The sequence below is a fragment of the Bradysia coprophila genome, assembly GCF_014529535.1.
Source record: "Bradysia coprophila strain Holo2 chromosome X unlocalized genomic scaffold, BU_Bcop_v1 contig_20, whole genome shotgun sequence".
In the NCBI taxonomy this organism is placed as follows: Eukaryota; Metazoa; Arthropoda; class Insecta; order Diptera; family Sciaridae; genus Bradysia; species Bradysia coprophila.
Genome location: NW_023503307.1, coordinates 6,000,329 through 6,020,930, shown reverse-complemented (window position 1 = coordinate 6,020,930; position 20,602 = coordinate 6,000,329). Strand labels below are relative to the sequence as shown.

The window sequence follows — 20,602 nt, the reverse complement described above, 5'->3', positions numbered from 1 at the left end:
TAATTCTGTTATGTCACTGATGGCTTCGCGACATACTGTCAACACTGCTTGATGAAAGGTTTTAGAGATAAACACATTCAGTGATATGGATTGACCGGATTCGCTGTTATCATAAATTTTTAGTGTTTCGTAAAAATGAGTTTGTTCTGTAAATTTAACATTAATTTGTCAACGAGGGCAACGATTAAATTGTATCGGCATCTGAGCACAAGCCAATCACGCTGGAGCGAAAACAATGACACCGATTCAGAGCTACAGGTAAACTATCCGTTCGAATCCTGGTAACAACGAATGGACCCATGACATTCAATTCAATTTCCAGTTAAAATACCTGACCGACGATGAGCAAGGAATCGCAGTTATTGGTATGAATAGACCGAAAGCAATGAATGCATTTAGTCGGTCCCTAGTTGATAAATTGTCAACGACCGTTGAACATTTACATCATGACAAAGATGTTCGGGTTGTGATTCTTCGAAGTTTAGTGCCTGGTGCATTTTGCACGGGTGCGGATTTAAAAGGTACTTGATAAACCGGTTCATTCTTCCAACGTTATTTATCAATGAATTTAATTAGAGCGCGCCAAATTGACTCAACCCGAAGTGACACGTTTCGTGAACCGGCTCCGATTCCTTTTGACCAGCATAGAGCAATTGCCGATGCCCGTTTTGGCTGCTGTTGATGGTACTTGTCTGGGTGGTGGTTTAGAAATGGCCTTAGCCTGTGACATACGAACCGCAGCCGATACGGCTTTGATGGGTCTGGTGGAAACAAGATTGGCTATAATTCCCGGAGCTGGTGGCACACAAAGGCTTCCGCGAATTTTGAACCCTGCCCTGGCAAAGGAACTGATTTTCACCGCTCGTACGTTTAAAGGAACTGCCGCTTTCGAAATGGGAATTTGCAATCATTCCGTCCCGCAAAATGACACCAAGGACGCCGCTTACTTGAAAGCATTACAATTGGCGAAAGAAATTCTACCGAACGGTCCGATTGGTGTACGAATGGCGAAAAAAGCGATTGACAAGGGAATGCAAGTCGACTTAAATGCTGGATATGCCATCGAAGAAGCGTGCTACGCTCAGGTGATTCCGACCAAAGACCGTTTGGAGGGACTAAAAGCATTTGCGGAGAAGCGAAAACCAGAATACAAGGGAGAATGAACTTGTTGTGGCAAGGTAAGATATGTTGTCACGAAAACTATTTTAAATTTGGAATTGAGGTGTGATTTATGTGGTCGAGATGATTCGATAATTATGTGGGTTTCGTCTCTGAAAAATTGCTGAATTCTAGCAGCAACCAAAGTAACTAACCTGATCCCTTAAGAATGATGAGATAAAAGTGTTGTCAATAATGGGACTGATACTTATGCTCAATTTTCCGTCCGCGTACGGCCACAATTGAAAGCTTACCTATTTCATTGAACGATACAGCCTAAATGTTCTAGGACCGCCTTCACTTCATTCAACTTTTTTTTTGTTCTCGTTGTGTTCCTTATCTGCTGAGCTTTTGGCGTTTTTTCTACATTTTGCTCTTTATCATACGATTCTAATAATGTGACTAACATTGCTTTGTCTCTCGGTTACTCAATAGTTGATAGAATGTACCTTATCAATGACAGTGATAACAAAGACAAAATTCGCTGTGCTATCAGTAACTAACACTAATTCTCGACTCAATTCATTTAAAGGATTTTTTCTTTCTTCCATTGACCTGATATTTTGCAAAATTAACGTCGAATTATCGGACAACTGATCATGAAATGTTTTTCCAGCATCTTTTTTGCTACTCCATCATTTGTTCATTTGCGAAGACAAGTCGTCAACTTCATATTGATGTGGAAACATGAACTGCAACGATTTTCCAACTCGGTGTTATTAAGAACTTAAGAACAGTATCACTGATTTGTAACCCCTAGAACTGTTTTTAAAAGGTGATACGCTCAATGCGCTTGTGTCTTCATGTTCTTCTATGCTTCCCCGATTCTCTTCCATTCGGAACGATCCGTTCAAACTTGTTGCCAATTGACCTCTAGGTCGTGTTTTAGGTGGTATCCAGTGTCTTCATGTTACACGAATGAAAAGAACTTTTTTTTAGATAAGACAAATTTCGTTCTTATTTTGTCTTAGGGTTCATTCACAAAGTACGCACGCACCATTTGAAGGAAGGAGGATCAGAAAAAAACGTGCGTTTCGTGCCTTTAAATAAATTTTGTCCATACATGTTTGCATGCTCCCTTATCGTACTCGGCGGTTTAAAATTAGCTTTATTGTATGCACCTTGTGCTGTTAATACTGTTAGTGAAAAAAATAGAAATTTAGATTGGGCTAAAACTCTAACTCAAACAGTTTGTTGGCTTAACGACATTCGTATCGTTATACAAAACGATTAAATCTATTATTTCATCTGTTTCAAATTACTTGATACACAATCTTATACTTCATTGGTCTTCACATTCATGTTGCTATATGAGAAAACACCAGCCAGAGCTCGTCGGAAGGTATTTTAATAAGCGATTTCGAGGGATCTTTTAAACCCGAGTGGTTGTTAGGTATTTCAGGGGAGCTATGCCATAAGGGGACTTATATCATTATTATAAGAAAACTTGACGGTTGCCATAACTCAAATCGAACGTGAAATCTTAGTTCAGGTTCTCGGGTCAAGTTGAATAGAAACAGGACCTCTGAACCAGATCGAAGCCTTATACAGGACTAGCTTGCATCAATAAAAATGTTCCCGTAGTGTTAAGCGATTTTCATTAAATTGCGCTTTGTGCCAGAATGGGCTTAGGGTCTAGCTAGAATAGAAAATCATTTCATTGTCGGTTTAGTTGCAAATGTGTAAATATTTCTCTTTCAGGAAACTATACAGCCCCCTCAGAAAAAAGAAATGTTCTGCCACGATGGTGATTCCATATTTGTGACGCATATGTTGTGATTAAAGTGCATTTATTATACTTTGTTAAACAAAAACATTTTATTAAATAAAAAATAAAAATTACTCTGAAAACTGAACGAAATGGACAATATCTACAAATAAAATGGAATTATAAAGCAAAATAAATGTAGACTCTGAATGCGGTGCATGTCATATATCGTACACGTAGTATAACAGACATTACATCATCATTTCATCATTCAGTCAACTGAAACAATTCCATCAATATCTTCTTCGTATCATGCGGATTAGAGACTTTGTGGCCAATGGTTCGCGGATCAATGAAAATTTCATGATCATTACCACCCGGTTCCGTTTTGTCGCCGAAAAAGTGAATTTCGGAGAATTCCGTATCATTTGTGACAAATTGCAGGGCATACGATTTGTCCCAGCCGCGTGGGAACACATCAATACTAATCTGTCCGCCAATACTGTAAGTTAGGTCAATATCATGGAATTCCTCCTGCAGCCGTTTGATCATGGTGCTTCGAATGTTATGCTGCGAATCGTATTCGGCGAAGAAATTTCGCTCTTCTCTCGTACATTGTCTGCCAATCGGACATACGTTCAACATGCCGTTGCGGAAATCAATGAATGTTCCTCGCTTGAACGGTAATTCCAGCTCGGACAAATATTTCAAAACAAAATTGATGAATCGCTGTAACGTTTTCTCGCCCAAATGCCTGTGAAGACACTGTTTTCCTACTTCGGTACCCTTGATGATTTGCACCAAACCATTTTCCGGGAATACATAGTCGAAATGCTGTAATATTCTCTGTCCGTTCAATTGTTCGAACATCTTTTCCAAATCTGAACCGCCGACGATGCCAATGGTAGCTATCGGCTTGATTTTGCTGTAGAAAAACTCTTCGAATTCCGGTTCGATATCCGCACGGGGGAAAGTCAATGTACCGTCAACATCAAACAATAACAAAATCTTATTGCGAGCAAGATTCTTCGTTGTTGTCATTGTTGCTTTTGTTGTGTCTGCTATACTTTCACTTAAATCTCTTTGGTCGGTGGTTCGTCTCTAGAAACGAAAATAATTTCAAAATGAAACGAAAAATCAAACGTCAATTCATTTCACTTATTGAGCGTGCAGTACTTACATCGAGTGAAAAACGTTCTGCACTGGAGCGGATTTTTTACACACTGTGCCAAGGAAATTCATTCAAAAAACAAACATTTTTAATTTACACTACGATAAAGCCGATTAAGTTTGTATGAGTGCATAGAGAAAAGCGCTAGTCCCAATATGCTGTATCGGTTTGTTGTTATCATTGGACTTACAATACATATTCGATATGTGTCAGCAGAATTGCCACGACATCGTACTAATTCTAATACATTAAAGCCAGCCGGCAATGTGTTGTTGTTGTTGGGTGAGTTTTTTTTCTTATTTTTTGCTGTTGGTATCGGACAGCGGCAAAACTTTGAATTTTCACCATCTCAATCGATGAAGACTCGTTGGCACAGCCTGCAGTGCTAAAATAATTTTATGTGGATTTTCGTAGGCAACGAGGAATTTCGTAGGTACTTTCGAATTGGGCTATTGTGTTCAGTAAACGTCTATTTCAATTGGATAGGTGTCCTGATTTTACCGTTCAACACGGGTGTCACGAAATTACGTATGTCATTCACTGCAATAATGTTGTAATTCACCGCAGTGATGTATGATGAACATATGAACAGGGAAGACGACTTTTTCGTTTAGTCCACTCAAGAAGTGTGTTTTACCATTCACTGCCTTGTCCATTCAAGATAATTCTTTTTCTTCTACCTTAGATTCTGAGCTCAACACAATCTAAGCATTGCTCGTTTTGTATTTTCCAGCCGACGATGGAGGTTTCGAAATGGGAGCCTATCGCAATCGCATCTGCCAAACCCCAAATTTGGACGCTCTTGCAAAGAACAGTCTGATATTTAACAACGCTTTCACGTCCGTGAGCAGTTGCTCTCCGAGTCGAGCATCACTGTTGACTGGCCAGCCGAGCCATCAAAATGGAATGTACGGTTTACACCAAGGCGAACATCATTTCAATGCATTCGACAGAGTGCAGAGCATTCCGAACATTTTGAGGAAGCATAATGTTCGCACGGGACTGATCGGAAAGAAGCATGTCGGTCCGGCGGATGTTTTTAAATTCGATTTTGAACGTACCGAAGAGGAGTATCCGATCAATCAAATTGGACGGAACATAACAAACATTAAGCTGTTGGTGCGAGAATTTCTAGCGACGCAAAATAATTCGCAGTAAGTTTATGAGTCGTCCATGAAATCTGTTACCGGGAGCGACGTGAAAAAATAGGCAATGAACTCAGTCCCTGATATAAAACGTGTGGGTCAAAAAAGTGAAAGAGTTGACGTTTGTACTGGTGATATGTTTACCTACCAGTTTGAAGACTAGAAATCTCACACTACACCACCAGTTAGGTACCACCTTAGTGAATTCTTTTGAGTTACATCCTGCATATAGCCATTTTATCATCGTAAAAAATGTCCCTGTCAAATCTTCCTATGAATTGTAAAATACATAAACGAGACGTGTCACATTTGCGAATTATAAGAAACATGAAATTTCATTCATATCCGTATCGAATGGGCTGACGATGTTTTTTTTCAGCTATCGTCAGTCACTTTGAAACGAAACTAAATCAAAGAAACTGAAACTTTCTTATAATTCACTGAAGTGAATAGACTTAAAATGCCTTCACATCTTGGTCAGATTTTGTTTCAACCGCATTGCTTTTGAAATAACATAACCTACATTTTTCCATTTCTTAGACCTTTCTTCTTAATGGTATCATTTCACGATCCTCATCGGTGTGGTCATGTTACTCCACAATATGGTAGTTTTTGCGAACGTTGGGGATCTGGGGAAGAGAATATGGTAAGTGTGAACAGAATAAGTGGCAGGATAATTTGTAGAAAGGGCTCGACTAAATTAAAAGCTAAAATTAAGTTACAGACCCGTACGAAGTACATGGTCTTATAGATACACGTTTCGACTTTGTAACATTGAGAATTGACCTATGTTTTCATGGGGAAAGTTGTTAACGCATCATCGTCCTCGCGATAACTCGAATAAAACGCAACCAATTTCAATCTAAAAGCAGAAACTTACGTGTTAAAATCTCCTTTGAGTGTTTTTTTTGCAAATAAATCCGAGTAGATTGTAACGTTTAACCGATTTTGGCAATTCTTGTTGTTTTTGGAAGTATTCAATCAATTTTTCCCAACAAAATGTCGGATTGGTCGAGAACTTGAAGGTGAGGAGTGGAATATCTTCGGATGTTAAAGTCAGACCTTCTACTTTGGAGATATTGCTGGCAATTTTAACGAAATAAAATGTAGATTTTTAGAGCGAAATTCTTATTTGAAAGAGATAAGAAGGAGGGCGATGAATAGACGAGGGATGATAAAAAAAGGATGGAGAGAAGAAGCTTTTAAAACGATCTCTTGCGGGTCCGCGTAGCCTATAAGCATTTCCACCATTATAGACCATAAAAATTATTTATTTTATTTTACTCTTCGCTTTTAATCATCCGATGTCTTTGTCTCTTTAGGGATTAATTGCCGATTGGCATCCCATCTACTATCAATGGGACGAAATTGATCTTCCATACTATGTACCAGATACGGAGCCAGCTAGACGCGACGTAGCAGCACAATACACAACAATTTCACGATTGGATCAAGGTCAGGATACCACTTCAATTTTGTGCGTCTAATAAACTATGTTCGGCGGCTGATTTTATTTTTCGATGTTGCGCTGTTATCGGGCAAAAAGATTAAAGTCGATTCGAAAAAAAAACAACAAAATGTTCCATGAAAACCATTAATGTGCTATTGGAATGCTATTCGGCGATAAATCGACCTAATCAATTCAATGAAAAAATAATCCATTATGTCGTCTGCCCGTTTTGATTTTAATTTTCCACCTTTTTCAAATTAATTTCTTTAACAGGCGTTGGATTAGTCCTCAAAGAGCTGACCGCAGCTGGTCATCAAGATGACACACTGGTTATCTATACAAGTGACAATGGTCCACCTCTGCCATCCGGTCGTACCAATTTGTACGATCCTGGTATGAGAGAGCCCATGTTTATCTCGTCGCCGATTCACAAAAAACGTCGCAATCAAGTAACTTATGCTATGACCAGCCTACTGGATATCGTTCCGACCATGCTGGATTGGTATAACGTCAGCACTATCGCTACTAATGACATTGACACAAATTCCATTAACGCGAAAAATCAGCCTGTATTGACGGGAACGAGTTTGTTGCCATTGCTTGAAACCGAACCTCCCGAAAATCCGGATGCAGCTGTATATGCCAGTCAGAGCTACCACGAAATTACCATGAACTATCCGATGAGAGCAATCCGAACGAAACGTTACAAGCTAATTCACAACATAAATTATCGGGCACCGTTCCCCATCGATCAGGACTTCTATGTTTCGCCCACTTTCCAGGTATAATAGCATTTACTGTCTTGCTGTTGATATCGACTGAAAAACGAAATTTTCAGGATATACTCAATCGCACAATGGCCAATCAACCGTTACCGTGGTACAAGAATTTAAAGAAATATTACAATCGAGACGAATGGGAATTGTACGATCTGAAAATGGACGTCGGTGAGTTGTCTAACTTGGCGAACAAGCAGTCCATGAAACAGGTGCGAGATGATTTGGCAGATCGACTTGAGAAGTGGCTGGTTGCCACCAACGATCCGTTTAGATGTGCACCACATGGCGTTTTACAAGATAAGGGAGAGTTTCTAGACGACCCGCAATGTTTGCCATTGGGAATATGAGTCTATGAGTCTCTGTGTAGAATTTAAGAATTGAATACAAAATTTGGAATTAAGAAACGAGGAAATTTGTAGTGCACTGGCCGAATTGATTGGTAAGTTTGGCATCTCTTGTTGTATTGTTTCATATAAAGATTGAAGTGAGTCGTTGAGGTCTCATGTAGAAGTTGTAAGTAGCAGAGAAAGTACCTTTGTATAATCACTGGCAGTGTCTTCAGCACAGTCTTTGTGAATCAAGCTGTTTACTGTTTCCCGGGAAACACTCCTGCCTCTCATATTATGACAAGTTTGACTGTTCCAGTAATTTATTTTGAAACGCCTGACTCTCGGTTGCATTAAAGATGGTCCGGAGAATCTTTTATGGAAGAAACTTTTTTAAAATACGTTTTTCCCATGCCTCAAGACCTATGAAGAAGCGATCATCCGAGTATTATTAAAGCAAATTTGATAGCAATGTCCTAAATTATCTATGAGATTACCTATTTGTCGACTTTATCTGCAAGTAAAATCGCAATTTTTTGTCGAAAAATCATGGTCTGACTTACAAAGTCCGAATGGACCATCTATCTGCAACATGGTAGTGCCATTTTAAAGTTACATTACTCAATATACATTCAACCTCTACTACACCGAACATCAAAATCAATCTTGAAGCCAGGGGGAAAAAATTAAAGAAAAAACTTCTTCCATAAATGATTCTCTGAAACAACGTGAATGCAACAAGGGGTCAGACGATCCCATGGATTTTTTTGTGTCTTATTGGATTACTAAAAAAATTATCGCGAAAGTTAGATATTTCCTCGGTCATCCTAGCTTCCTTATATCAACTAAGTCATGGATTCTATTTTATTTAGAATCTAGTTATTCAAATAGTTGCACTATTTCCAATTGATGTTCTTACACACGACTTGACTATACCTGAGTGAGACCTGACTCGCGCTAACATTGTTTCATAAAAAATGATTCGTTGACGGTTAATTAACCTTTGAACTGGCACCACTACACGAAAATGTACCCGACGACATTTGCAGTAATTTTCGCGAGTAATAGAGTTATGAGCAAATGATACAAATGGTGATTCTTGTGTGAACTACGTTAATCATCAGGCAAAGCCAAGGTCAACAAACCCACAGTATTCCATCATTTGTCTCATTGTGTGTCTGAAAGAAAGTAAATGATTCTCGGGATATTTTACAGGCGGGGAGTCTGTACAAATCAAGTTCGGCCGTCCAACCATTTTGACTACATTTTTTCATATCATTTATTAATCAAATCAAAATACGAACGCGTCTTATCTAAGCCCTTAAAAATTGTGAGCCAGTTACATGGGATTGCAATGAGGGATTCTTTTGAATTTCGACTGAACGAAATCGGCGCTATTTTTTCCGGGGCTTTTTTATACATGTCTAGTTAGGCCTTGGTGCCTAGGCCCCAAAACCAGTCTCAGATATTTTTGATCTTCCATACCTGGCTGGTTGTCAGTAGCCAAAAGTCGAAAAATGGGGTTTCGTAGTCCGGATTTCATTTCCGTAAGGTGGTGAGGACACGGGCGTGTATGGGTTCGTTGGAAAGCTGAGGTCCAGTACTCCTGGGGCAAATATTACCTTCATAAAATTTGATGATAAACGGCAGGAAATATGACTCGACCTCAGCTTTCCAACGAACCCATACATGCCCGTGTCCGCGCCACCTTACGGAAATGAAATCCGAAAAATATCTGAGACTGATTTTGGGGCTTAGGCACTACACTAATATAAAAAAGTCCCGGAATAAATAGCGCCGATTTCGGTCAGTCGAAATTCAAAAGAATCCCTCAATTCGATTTATCTCTATCGGTGGATCTGTATAACATTGTCGAGACATTAAGGGGCTCGTCATTAGTTTATGACAAACGTTTCATTACTATTTGAAATTTATCGTTGACACACATCTGCCATGACATCAGAAGAGTGTGTGTCATGGTACAGAGTTTGTTGCTTCTTTTGATGAACAACAGATCGATCAACAGATCGATGAAAAATGTTACTTCATCTGGTTTAATATTAATTTGGATGTCTGTAGAGGACCGCATAATATCTAGAGCTGACGTCTTATTTTTGTGGTGGCTGGAGATACAGCCGCCTGTAAAAGGCTACATTAGAATTTTTTTAGTCATCATTATCGGATGAATTTTTCTAACGACTATCTCAATCAAAGTAATTTCCCTTTCTTTTTGACTTCGTCATGCAAATATGGAGTGCGATACCCATACATCATTTACAGTCAATATAATACTACATGATTCACAGATTAAATGAAATAATTTTAGTTGACCGTTGAGTAATGACACGTCGCTCTAAACGACATAAAAAAAATGTTTAAGTGCGATCCTCAAATGATGATGACTAGAGAAAGAACGAACAACAACAAATATTTTAACGAACTCAAGCCTTACGGATCTTATCGCCCTGCCAACGAAACTGTTCAAAGTTCATTTAAGTGGCGTGATATATTTGAAACAGACGAGCGAAATGACATGACGACTTCTTCGTGCGTGTAATGTTTTGTTTTTATTTGGTTTAGCCGCTTATCAGTTGAAAAAATTGACTTTTTATTATTAATAGTAAATCTGTAGGTAGAATCAGTTGTGTGATGGTATAATATATTGTTACCTTTCGATGAAATGGTAGTGTAATGTATGATTAACGCGATGTGAGTGTGTATAAATGTTGTGATATAAATGCATACATCTTACTGATAACAAAAACGAAGCGATTATACCACCTTTTATTATGTCTTAATTGATTAAATTTGATGGATTAGTCTATCTGAACGTAGAGAATCTACAATATATATGATACATAATGCTGGTAGCAATTAGGCCGCGCAATATATACTGTACAAGACACTCATTTCATTAATAGAAACGAGAGATTGCCTCAATTTTCGTTCTAATAAAAATGCATCCTCAAGATAAAAAAAAACACTCCGCCGACGACGAGAAGCCAAGCGAAATAGTCTAATCAAAATGTTTACTGTAAAATTATAAATTTGTTTCACTAGCTCAGATACGGTTTTCACACTTTGTTGAGATTTACGTCCAAACAGATACTTAAATGTACAAGACGTAATTGAACATATTTGATATTAAAAGATTCTCCGAGTAGATGCTGTCGTGAAAATATTTTTGATAAAAGTTGATAAAATCATGAACTAAAATTGTAAATTATCTGAGAGAAATGGTTTCGGGAATTTTATTTTTTCCATTGGTTCGAATCGTTCGAATCTAATATAGATAAGGTGCATCATTGACGGTTCTCATGGCCGAGCTTGTTGTATGTGTCGATATTTAAGGAAACATTGATCCCAGTGTGATGTTTGATTTTCTTTTCAAGTTAAGTGACGCGACGTCACTGTAATCTAATTGGACTCACTGATGAATTCAATATATGCGACCTCATCTTGTAGAAGGATGGGTACATATGTATTTTAAGATAGCTGGTGCGTTGATTGTTGCATCAGTAGATACTTCATTACTTCAAGTTTCTTATTTGAGAGTTTATTTGCGAAAATTATCTCTAAATTCAACTATACTTATTATCAGAATGGGATCATTCTTGTAATTCTCCGAATTGGAAATGTGTTTGATGGCGACATAATTGCATTTCCATCTACAAATACCAATTCTTAATAACATCTGAATTTAAAAAAAAAAGGTACACCGACCAACCATTGACGTCATAGTCAAAAATCGCATTCGTTTATTGATTCCACTCCACATTATTCCCATTTATCTGATACTTGTCTTGCCTGTCTTTCATTGTCGAAACTTAGATCTATAGTGAAACGCCCCCAGCACACCTGAATAAAAATACATAAAAACATCTCGCCTGATCTCGATTTAACGTCTTTGTCCCCTGTAACATAACAGCTATTTATGCTGAAAATACTGTGAAGCCAACGCACTTCAAGCAAAAGTGCTATTAATGACAGCTGCCAAATAGAGTACTACTTTGTATGAAAAAAGTGTTCGAATTTTTTACAGTGCCAGAATTTGTTCGATACACTGTCCAGTTTCAGTACCCCATTTAGAGTACCACTCACGCTTGAAGTGCGTTGGTGAAGCACATATTTTATGAGTGACTGTGACAAAGACTAAAGACACAATCGAAGACCTACTCTACAAGTTTATGCACATTGTCGCGTTCTTGTAAACTACCCCACCATTACATCCTTTTTCCCATAAAAGGGTGGCAGTAAAGAAAGCTAAAGGGATCAAAACCGGATCGAATTGGACAGAGTAGTGAGGGGTATAGAAGCTAATGGACGTTCAATATCCAGATAGTAGATTAGATTAAGTGGGGGAAACACAAGAATTTCCTGAACCTTGGCCGCCAATTATGGCCTATTGTGCGCGATAAGGAACTGCTCATATTTCCAACTCAACGGCCTAGTAAAAAATTGCATTTCAAACGCCATAGATCATGGCCCTACGTTAGTGAAGGGCCGTGACGCACGTCCGTTCACACTGAAAAATTTGACAAAATTTTTTTCCGCAGGACTGAGGAAGAATATATAGACCAACTTTATGACTTTTTCCTCTTTGCTCCTACTACCCCCAAAGTATTTTATTCGTAATCTGGGCGTCCATACGAGTTCAACGAGCTATCATAAGGTTAAGATTTGGCCGAGATATTAAATTTCAAAACTTGGAAATTTGAAGAAATTTGAAGAAATTTGTATGAAGAAATGGATTTTCATACATTTTGAAATTAGGCTCTCGAATATGAATTTATTTCAATTCCATATACAAGGATCAACTAAAAATTACTCTACACTATGCCAAAAAAATGTGTTGTTTTTTTTTACAAAGTTGATTCTTCTTCTTCTTCTTCTTTTTCAGCCTGTTTCTATCCACTGCTGGATGTAGGCCTCTCCAACTTCTTTCCATTTCGTACGATCCATTGTCATTTGCTGCCAGTTTGTACCTGCAATATTCTTAATTCCGTTTGTCCATCTCTCTGGTGGTCTACCTATAGCTCGTCTTTTATATGGTCGCCAGTTCATGATCTTTTTGGTCCAACGTTCGTCTGTCCTTCTTGCAATATGTCCCGCCCAGCTCCATTTGAAAGTTGATTAAAACTGATGAATTTAAATTAGAAATTTATTATTTAGATGTTGATATAAATAACAAAATTTAAAGGGTCAAATTCTAAAATTTAAAGGAGATTTGGTTTGAGCCTTTGCTAAAACTCCCAATACTTTTACATGTAAATTGTAAGTAAAAAGGGAGGAATTGGTATACGTCATGCCTCCGATATTGCTCTTCCATGTTTTTTGTCATCATTGTACAACGCATCCGCCTTATTAGATCGACTGTTACCTGAAACTTATCGACATGTAGATCCGACTAAGGTGGATTCAGAGGAACGATGGTACAGAGAATTTGGTGAATTGCCAGAGGAGTCACTGCGTATTTATCAAAGTGTATGGGAATCGTATGAAATCGATCAAAAACTTGCTTGGATTAACAACTCACTGAACAAAAACGTAGACAGAGCACGATTTCTGGCAAATTCTTCGCAAGAATCTGGAGCATGGTTGCACGCTCTACCATCACCTCCTCTGGGGACACATTTAAGCAATGATGAGTTTCGAATGTCTGTTGGCCTACGGCTTGGTGCCGCGATTGTCCAGCCTCATAAGTGTGTGTGTGGAACTAAAGTTGATGAATTCGGTAGACACGGTTTGTCATGCAGCAAAGCATCGGGCACAAATTCGAGACATGGAGTGTCTAATGATTTGATCCAACGAGCCTTAAAATCGGCCGAAGTTCCTTGCAGACGTGAGCCGCCCGGTTGTTCCAGACCGGATGGTAAGAAACCGGATGGATTAAGCCTCGTTCCATGGGCAAGAGGAAAATCCCTCCTATGGGATTTTACTTGTGCAGACACTTTCGCACCGTCATACGTTAACAAAACGGCACGTCAATTGGGTTGGGCAGCTAAACAAGCAGAAACTCGGAAATTCGATCACTATGCGAACTTAAGAGACCAATTTATATTTGTTCCAGTGGCAACGGAGACATCTGGTGTGTTTGGCAAATTGGCTTTGGAATTGTTTAAGAAAATTGGTTCAAAGATATCTGAAAAAACACACGAAAAACGAGCAACCAGCTATTTCATTCAAAGAATAAGTTTGGCGATACAACGCGGTAATGTAGCCTCTATTCTGGGAACATTACCACCGTCGAAAAATTTGAATGAAATTTATTATCTATAAATGTGTTATATACTGACTATACTGACTTAATAAACGGTGAATTATCTTATAATTAAAAAAAAAAATTGTAACAACTTCTTGTGAATAATTAAGATGGCGCGCTGGTCGCATGTTGACAAACGTTGGTAATTCTGCTAACTTTCCCAATACTTTTTACAATTGGAAAACAAATAAGCAAAATTTTGATGTATGATAGAATATGAAAACGCTGAAAATAATTTTCGACATCCAAATAAAATACAAAAATTTTTAGGAGAGAACCTAATTGATGAATTTTACCAACCTTTGTTACACTGTTACAACGAAACTTTTAAATTTGAATTTGGCTGAAATTTTCAGGGTATGTTAAGGACGTAATTCTAAGAAACTAATTTGAAGGAATTTTTATAAAAGCTTATAATTTCGGAGCTATGAGCGTGTTAAGCTATTGAGCTATAGGACCCATAACTCAGAAACTATGGTAGATAGAAAGTTCGTTTAAAAAACAAATTTATAGAGTTTTAGATTCTAGGCGATACGTGTTTTCATGGTTTCCCTAAAAAGTCGTCCATTTGGGAGCTATGAGAGTTTTAAGTGCGAGCTATGTCAGCCATAATTCGGAAAATATGGCAGATAGAAAGTTCGTTTAAAAGACAAAGTTATAGTTTTAGATTCTAGTCGATACGTGTTTCATGGTTTCCCTAAAAAGTGGCTTATTGGGGAGCTATGTACGTTTTAAGTGCGAGCTATGTCAGCCATAACTCTGAAAATACGGCAGATAGAAACCTCGTGTAAAGGACAAAGTTATAGAGTTTTAGGTTCTAGTCGATAAGTGTGTATGGTTTCCCTAAAAAGTGGCTTATTTGCGAGCTATGAGCGTTTTAAGTGTGAGCTATGTGTGAGTTTTAGATTCTAGTCGATACGTGTTTCATGGTTTCCCTAAAGATGTTGAGGAAGGAAAATTTTTATAATTGTGCAACATACAGTCTTTAACATTTCAAATGTCTCACTGTCAAATTTTTCAGAGAATTTCATTGTGTCATTGCGAATTCACAATGACATTCTTTGGAAAAAATGACAGTGAGACATTTGAAATGTTAAAGCCTGTAAATATTGCTTTAAAGAATGGAATTCAAACGGAAGAAAGCCGAATCATCTACCACTTTTTGACGCAATTTTTTGTTGTTGTAACTTTCTCCCTAAAAATTTTTCTGGTAAGATTTTTGTTGATAAAGCTTTCGCGTACTTTCCTCATCAGCTGCCATTTGTGACGCATATCTTTTTGCGTGTCGAATCTGTAAGCGTCACCTACACCGATATCTGCTCTTTTGTAAGTGGATAACAGGACTTGCGTCACCCCTCCACTGTAAGTGGTTTTGGGCGATAGATATAGATAGGATATACCTAGTGTAGAATATATACTCTGAAAGTAATAGGAGAATGGAGTTTAGAAACTAAGGGTAAAATCTATTACAATTTAGTACTTTTCTTCATTAAAAGTCTGCTGAATAATTTTTTCATGAACAAATTTCACTGCTGTGACATTTCATGGGAATGAATCAATGTGAAGTTGTTACACAAAAAAAAAATAGTCCAGTGAGATTGAAGTACTATAAAAAAATGTGGCGCCTCTACAGGCCAACCGGGCGAATAAGAAGTGACTGATGTTACAGTAGTGACGTCGTCACAATCAATATCAATATTTTTGAAGTGTGAGCCGATTTTGTAAGTGTACTAGATTTGTTTGTAAACGTTTTAATGCAACAACAGATTTATTTTGTTTTGTTCCGTTTTTATGTAAAATACTTATTTTTTGCACATGCAAAGTCCTCGTGTACTTGTAACAACCATTTTCTATTTTCATGGGACAGGCATTAAAATAGCATACTCGTGTAGTTGCTGACCTCGCCTTCGGCTCTACACTAATAACAGTTGCCATACCTTGTTGCTTAAAACGCATTTGTGAGTTCGCCTAGTATCACAAACTGACCATGTAATGAATTATTTCCACAACACCCAATGTAATCTACTAATCCGGCTATGAAAAAAAAAAACAACGCAGGATCATTTGTATTTTTGAATTTTCAATTCCCTTTCAATTTCCTTTCGATACCCTTTCAATTTCTAAAGATACTTCCTGTCAATTCCTTTTAATTGCTCTTAATTCCTTTTATTTCTTTAATCGCTCCTCCGCGCAAAAGTCCATCGACTTTATACACAAAACGTTCCTCCGCTCAAAAGTCCATGCTTCATACGCAAAAAAAACAATTCGCTCCTCCGCGCAAAAGTCCATCGACTTTATACACAAAACGTTCCTCCGCACAAAAGTCCATGCTTCAAGCTTCATACATACAAAAAAGTAACATTCTCCGCACAAAAGTCCATCGACTTTATACACAAAACGTTCCTCCGCACAAAAGTCCATGCTTCATACGCAAAAAAAACAATTCGCTCCTCCGCGCAAAAGTCCATCGACTTTATACACAAAACGTTCCTCCGCACAAAAGTCCATGCTTCAAGCTTCATACATACAAAAAAGTAACATTCTCCGCACAAAAGTCCATGCTTCATACACAAAATGTTGCAAAAGCCTATCGACCATAATATATACACGGAAGAACACAACGCACAATAATTGCGTGTTCTTCCGTGTATATATTATGGTCGATGGAAATTTCAAGAGAAATGTAACATTTTATGGACGATGGGCTTTTGCAACATTTTGTGTATGAAGCAGATGGACTTTTGTGCGGAGAATGTTACTTTTTTGTGTGTATGAAGCAGATGGACTTTTGTGCGGAGGAACGAATTGTTTTTTTTGTGTATGAAGCAGATGGACTTTTGTGCGGAGAATGTTACTTTTTTGTGTGTATGAAGCAGATGGACCTTTGCGCGGAGGAACGAATTGTTTTTTTTGTGTATGAAGCAGATGGACTTTTGTGCGGAGAATGTTACTTTTTTGTGTGTATGAAGCAGATGGACCTTTGCGCGGAGGATACAATTGTGTGTGAGAAAAGTCTATATAAGCCGGTTGCAATATGAAAATGAAACATACTTCATTTGACAGTTTCGAAAATTTCGTCATGAAAAATAGGACCAAAACACGTTTTCAATGTCTCGTTTGTTTTGAGCATTAGGCTTTTGAAAAGTTGATGGAATAGATGATATTGTCGGTGATGCATTTTTTTGTAAATTTGGTTTGAAACTGGAGCATTTCGCATCGGCAATGCCCCAGCCTAACATTCCCCCGACGAATGGGTGCAACAAAATTTCAACATTTCAACAATTTCAATCCAATCCAATTCTACTCGATGTTGTATGGAGATATAAAATTCCTGAAAATTCTCTCATTTTTTTTGCCACATTTTCTCTTCAATAACTACAGATCGAATGGCCTCCATTGATTTTATGGCTCTTTTGGGTGTTTTCTCTGTTTTTGAGAGAAATTCAAATTCAGGAATTTTAGCGATATTTAGGGAATTTTCGGGAATTTAATTCACTAAAATAGGCCCTGGATATTGATAATATGAAAGTGAATTGATTTTAATTTCATTTATTGACCTCGCGATTGACTTAATGTGATTGTTGTTTGTAATTTTATTTACTGAAATTACTGAAAATTACCGAAATGAACCAAAAATTAACTGATTTAACCGAAAAAGTTGGTAGATTTTTCGTCTTTAGGTAAACTTCAGTATGCTGACTGCATGAAAGCTCGCTGAGCTTATACTAATTACATAAAAAAATTACAAATTAATGTGAAGAAATTGGATTTCGACAAACGATTTAGATATGAAAATTTTACTGAATTAAAGCAAAAATGAATATGAAAATTCAACTGATAAGACAAAGCTCTCTAATGAGCTCTGACTAATGTTCTTTCATCGAGCAAAATGTGACATAAAATCAATTGAATAACAAACTTGGTATTAACAGACGTTCGATCGATTTTTCTCACCTTTTGAATCGAAACTTTACTTTCGATTAAATATCGTTTGAAAGTTGACCTCTTCACTTATGCGAATTTTAGCAATTGTGGAATGTCCACAGTGAACGGCACAGTGAAACCAAAAGTTCCCCGAATGTCGTACAAGACGAAAAGGCGATGGCAAATTTTATTATAACGAAGTACAGGCATAAAAATAACAAAAAAAAAGGAGAGAGAAAGATTAGACACCCCCTTTATATTCCGATTAAATATCGTTTTTGATTTGAAATCAAAATTTTCGATTATATTTACGTAAATAACGACGACATGTGGAAAGACATCACATCACCACACACTACACACGCACACACACGATTCGTATGTTGAGGAGGAAAAATTATTATGTGCACATTGATTGGGAGAACCCATCGAGTTGATTTGTACAGTAAATTTAATAGCTAATTGTTGGCAGTATAGAAAATGGGTGATTGATCAAATTTCGTTTGGAAATATGTAAATTTCCTTTTATATTTTTCCATTGAATCAAATTGACTGAAAAGGAAAGGCGATTGGAGTGGTGTGGATAGAAAGCACACGAACACAATTTTAGGGGATGATGGTTACATTAGCAAAAGAAATGAATTTACTTTGAAGATATTATTAATGTTGATTCGAACAGTTGGTTGTGCTAACCTAACCTGAGATTCGAAATTAAATTCAACAATTTTTATGAAGTTTTTACATGGGAAGTAGATTTAAGTGAAGAAAGTGTAGCATAATACTTCTGGGTGTCATCCACAAATGATGTTGTACTCAATGTGCATCCGCAGTTACACACGGATCGACGTTTCAGATAAATTTAACTCCATCAAGTTGCACTAATGTTGAATTCTTTGCGTCAAGTTGCTTGTAATACTTCTGAACGATTGTATGCAAAGAAAACTGTGCAAAACATTGTTGACAAGAAAATGAGGCAACATTACAAAAATAAATTCACTTGCGAGTTTTTGGTGGATGTCACTTATGGATAGCCCCTAGCGACGACATATTTTTTAAAAATTTCATTATTAGGTCGCCATTATATACAAATAAATTACATTTTGACTATTGTTATTGAACACAGACTCAAAAACAGCTCCAAAAAAACACTGAATCGATTTTTTTAAAATTCGATTAAACATTTGAGTTGAAAGTACAATAAACAAACGTTCATGTACGCGCAAATGTATTTAAAAATGATGATTCTTTGAATAAAATATATTCTGATAAACATTCGTTTTATCACAATTTCAGGTTCATAGGTCGTTCAATTTTAAACTCTGTTCATTTTTTTTAAATTTAAAAATGACAAGATGAATGAAATTTCACCAGTTGAAGCTCACAAACACTTTTTTTTACTTTTACTTTGTAGCTCTATCATCCAAACTATCAAATTGAATCAAATATTTTCTACGAATTTTAAGTGGAGATTAAGAGATTACCAAACATAGTGTACAAAAAGTGTGTCATCCGTCTTTGAACAATCATTCCAGAGTTCCTAGGAATCATATGATAGAACAATCACCTGAGGAGTCTGCATTTTCTTAAAGGGAAATATATTGAGGATTTATATGGAAAGAATCTCGTAAAATAAGTACAGATGCTGACTATCCAGACTCGACTTCGAGAATGTCTAGGCAACAATATGAAATTTTTGAAAGTTTACTAAAGGTTATAGGTTATACTTTAGATTGGGCTCGACGCATTGCATCTTGGATTGTATACAAGAAATCTCCGTTGTTGTTGTTGTCCTTTCATAGTAGCAATTGACCCAACCAAAAAAAAAAGAAAGAAACAATTTGGAATCATGGCGATTTATCTCTCTTGGTCTCCATTCCATCACATGAAGTTAGTTCAATATTACTGGTGGATTCCTTTATGAGTAAGTGTGCAAAAATTGGTGTCTCTCTTCGGTATTATTTAGGTTATTGTAGGAGGCAATAGAGATATTTTTGCTCATGGTATCCAACCGTTACTGTTTCGTTTATTTTTTATTGAGTCAACTATTTGATTGGGACTAACGATTTCATACTCAAGGCATCGAGCTCGTGTAATCATTATTTATGATGTTCGAACTATGTTCTTAGTACTTTTGTTGCAAAATTTTGCGTTTCGTTAGATGTAACATACGTTTCGTTAAGTAACACTGTGATAACATTAACTGGTCTTCAAATTGCTTATTTTTGTAGCCGTGTTGTCACACCACAGATGCATAGAAGTTTTTGGCTGAATATAATCAGGGTATTAAATTTTTCAAGATGTCAAGACCTTCTTATTATGAAACCAAAATTATTTGTGGTAATGTTAGTTGCACATTTGCAGGTTATCAATTTATCAGCGAATATGAACATAACATAATTAATTCTAAAATAACTTGAATTACGTAATTGTCTTGAAAAGTCGAGTGAAAGAAGAAGAAAAAAATAATTCCGACAAAAAAAAAATTATTGTTCAAATGTCTAAGTCCATCCAAGATCCACTATCTTACGACACCGACTTATTGAACTTTGTATCCTATGGAAATCCTATCTCCATTCGTTTTTATTACATAAAGCGAATACACTGAATATAGCGATTACATTCGGTATATATAACATACCCAGAAACATTTATTATTTTATTTGGAAAAAATAACGAAAA

The 20,602-nt window shown here is 37.0% G+C and overlaps 4 protein-coding genes across 4 annotated transcripts in view; 2 read left to right on the top strand and 2 right to left on the bottom strand.

Annotated features, from left to right (window-relative positions):
* Positions 1-20,602, bottom strand: part of LOC119068971 — a 115,487-nt gene that overhangs the window by 7,225 nt on the left and 87,660 nt on the right. The window lies entirely within an intron of this gene.
* LOC119068994 (methylglutaconyl-CoA hydratase, mitochondrial-like) lies at positions 52-2,996 on the top strand. Its single transcript, XM_037172870.1, has 4 exons — positions 52-258; positions 323-521; positions 577-1,178; positions 2,860-2,996. Exons 1-3 carry the CDS (start codon positions 136-138, stop codon positions 1,161-1,163), a joined length of 909 nt encoding a protein of 302 aa, XP_037028765.1. The 5' UTR covers positions 52-135; the 3' UTR covers positions 1,164-1,178; positions 2,860-2,996.
* Positions 2,930-4,268, bottom strand: LOC119068996 (phosphomannomutase-like). Its single transcript, XM_037172872.1, has 2 exons — positions 4,047-4,268; positions 2,930-3,967 (listed from the first exon to the last, which is right to left on the bottom strand). The coding sequence occupies exon 2, from the start codon at positions 3,905-3,907 to the stop codon at positions 3,134-3,136; it is 774 nt and encodes a 257-aa protein (XP_037028767.1). The 5' UTR covers positions 3,908-3,967; positions 4,047-4,268; the 3' UTR covers positions 2,930-3,133.
* On the top strand, positions 4,000-7,847 carry LOC119068981 (N-sulphoglucosamine sulphohydrolase). The gene is made up of 6 exons (XM_037172852.1): positions 4,000-4,319; positions 4,771-5,191; positions 5,723-5,828; positions 6,505-6,637; positions 6,906-7,414; positions 7,471-7,847. The coding sequence occupies exons 1-6, from the start codon at positions 4,193-4,195 to the stop codon at positions 7,756-7,758; spliced, it is 1,584 nt and encodes a 527-aa protein (XP_037028747.1). The 5' UTR covers positions 4,000-4,192; the 3' UTR covers positions 7,759-7,847.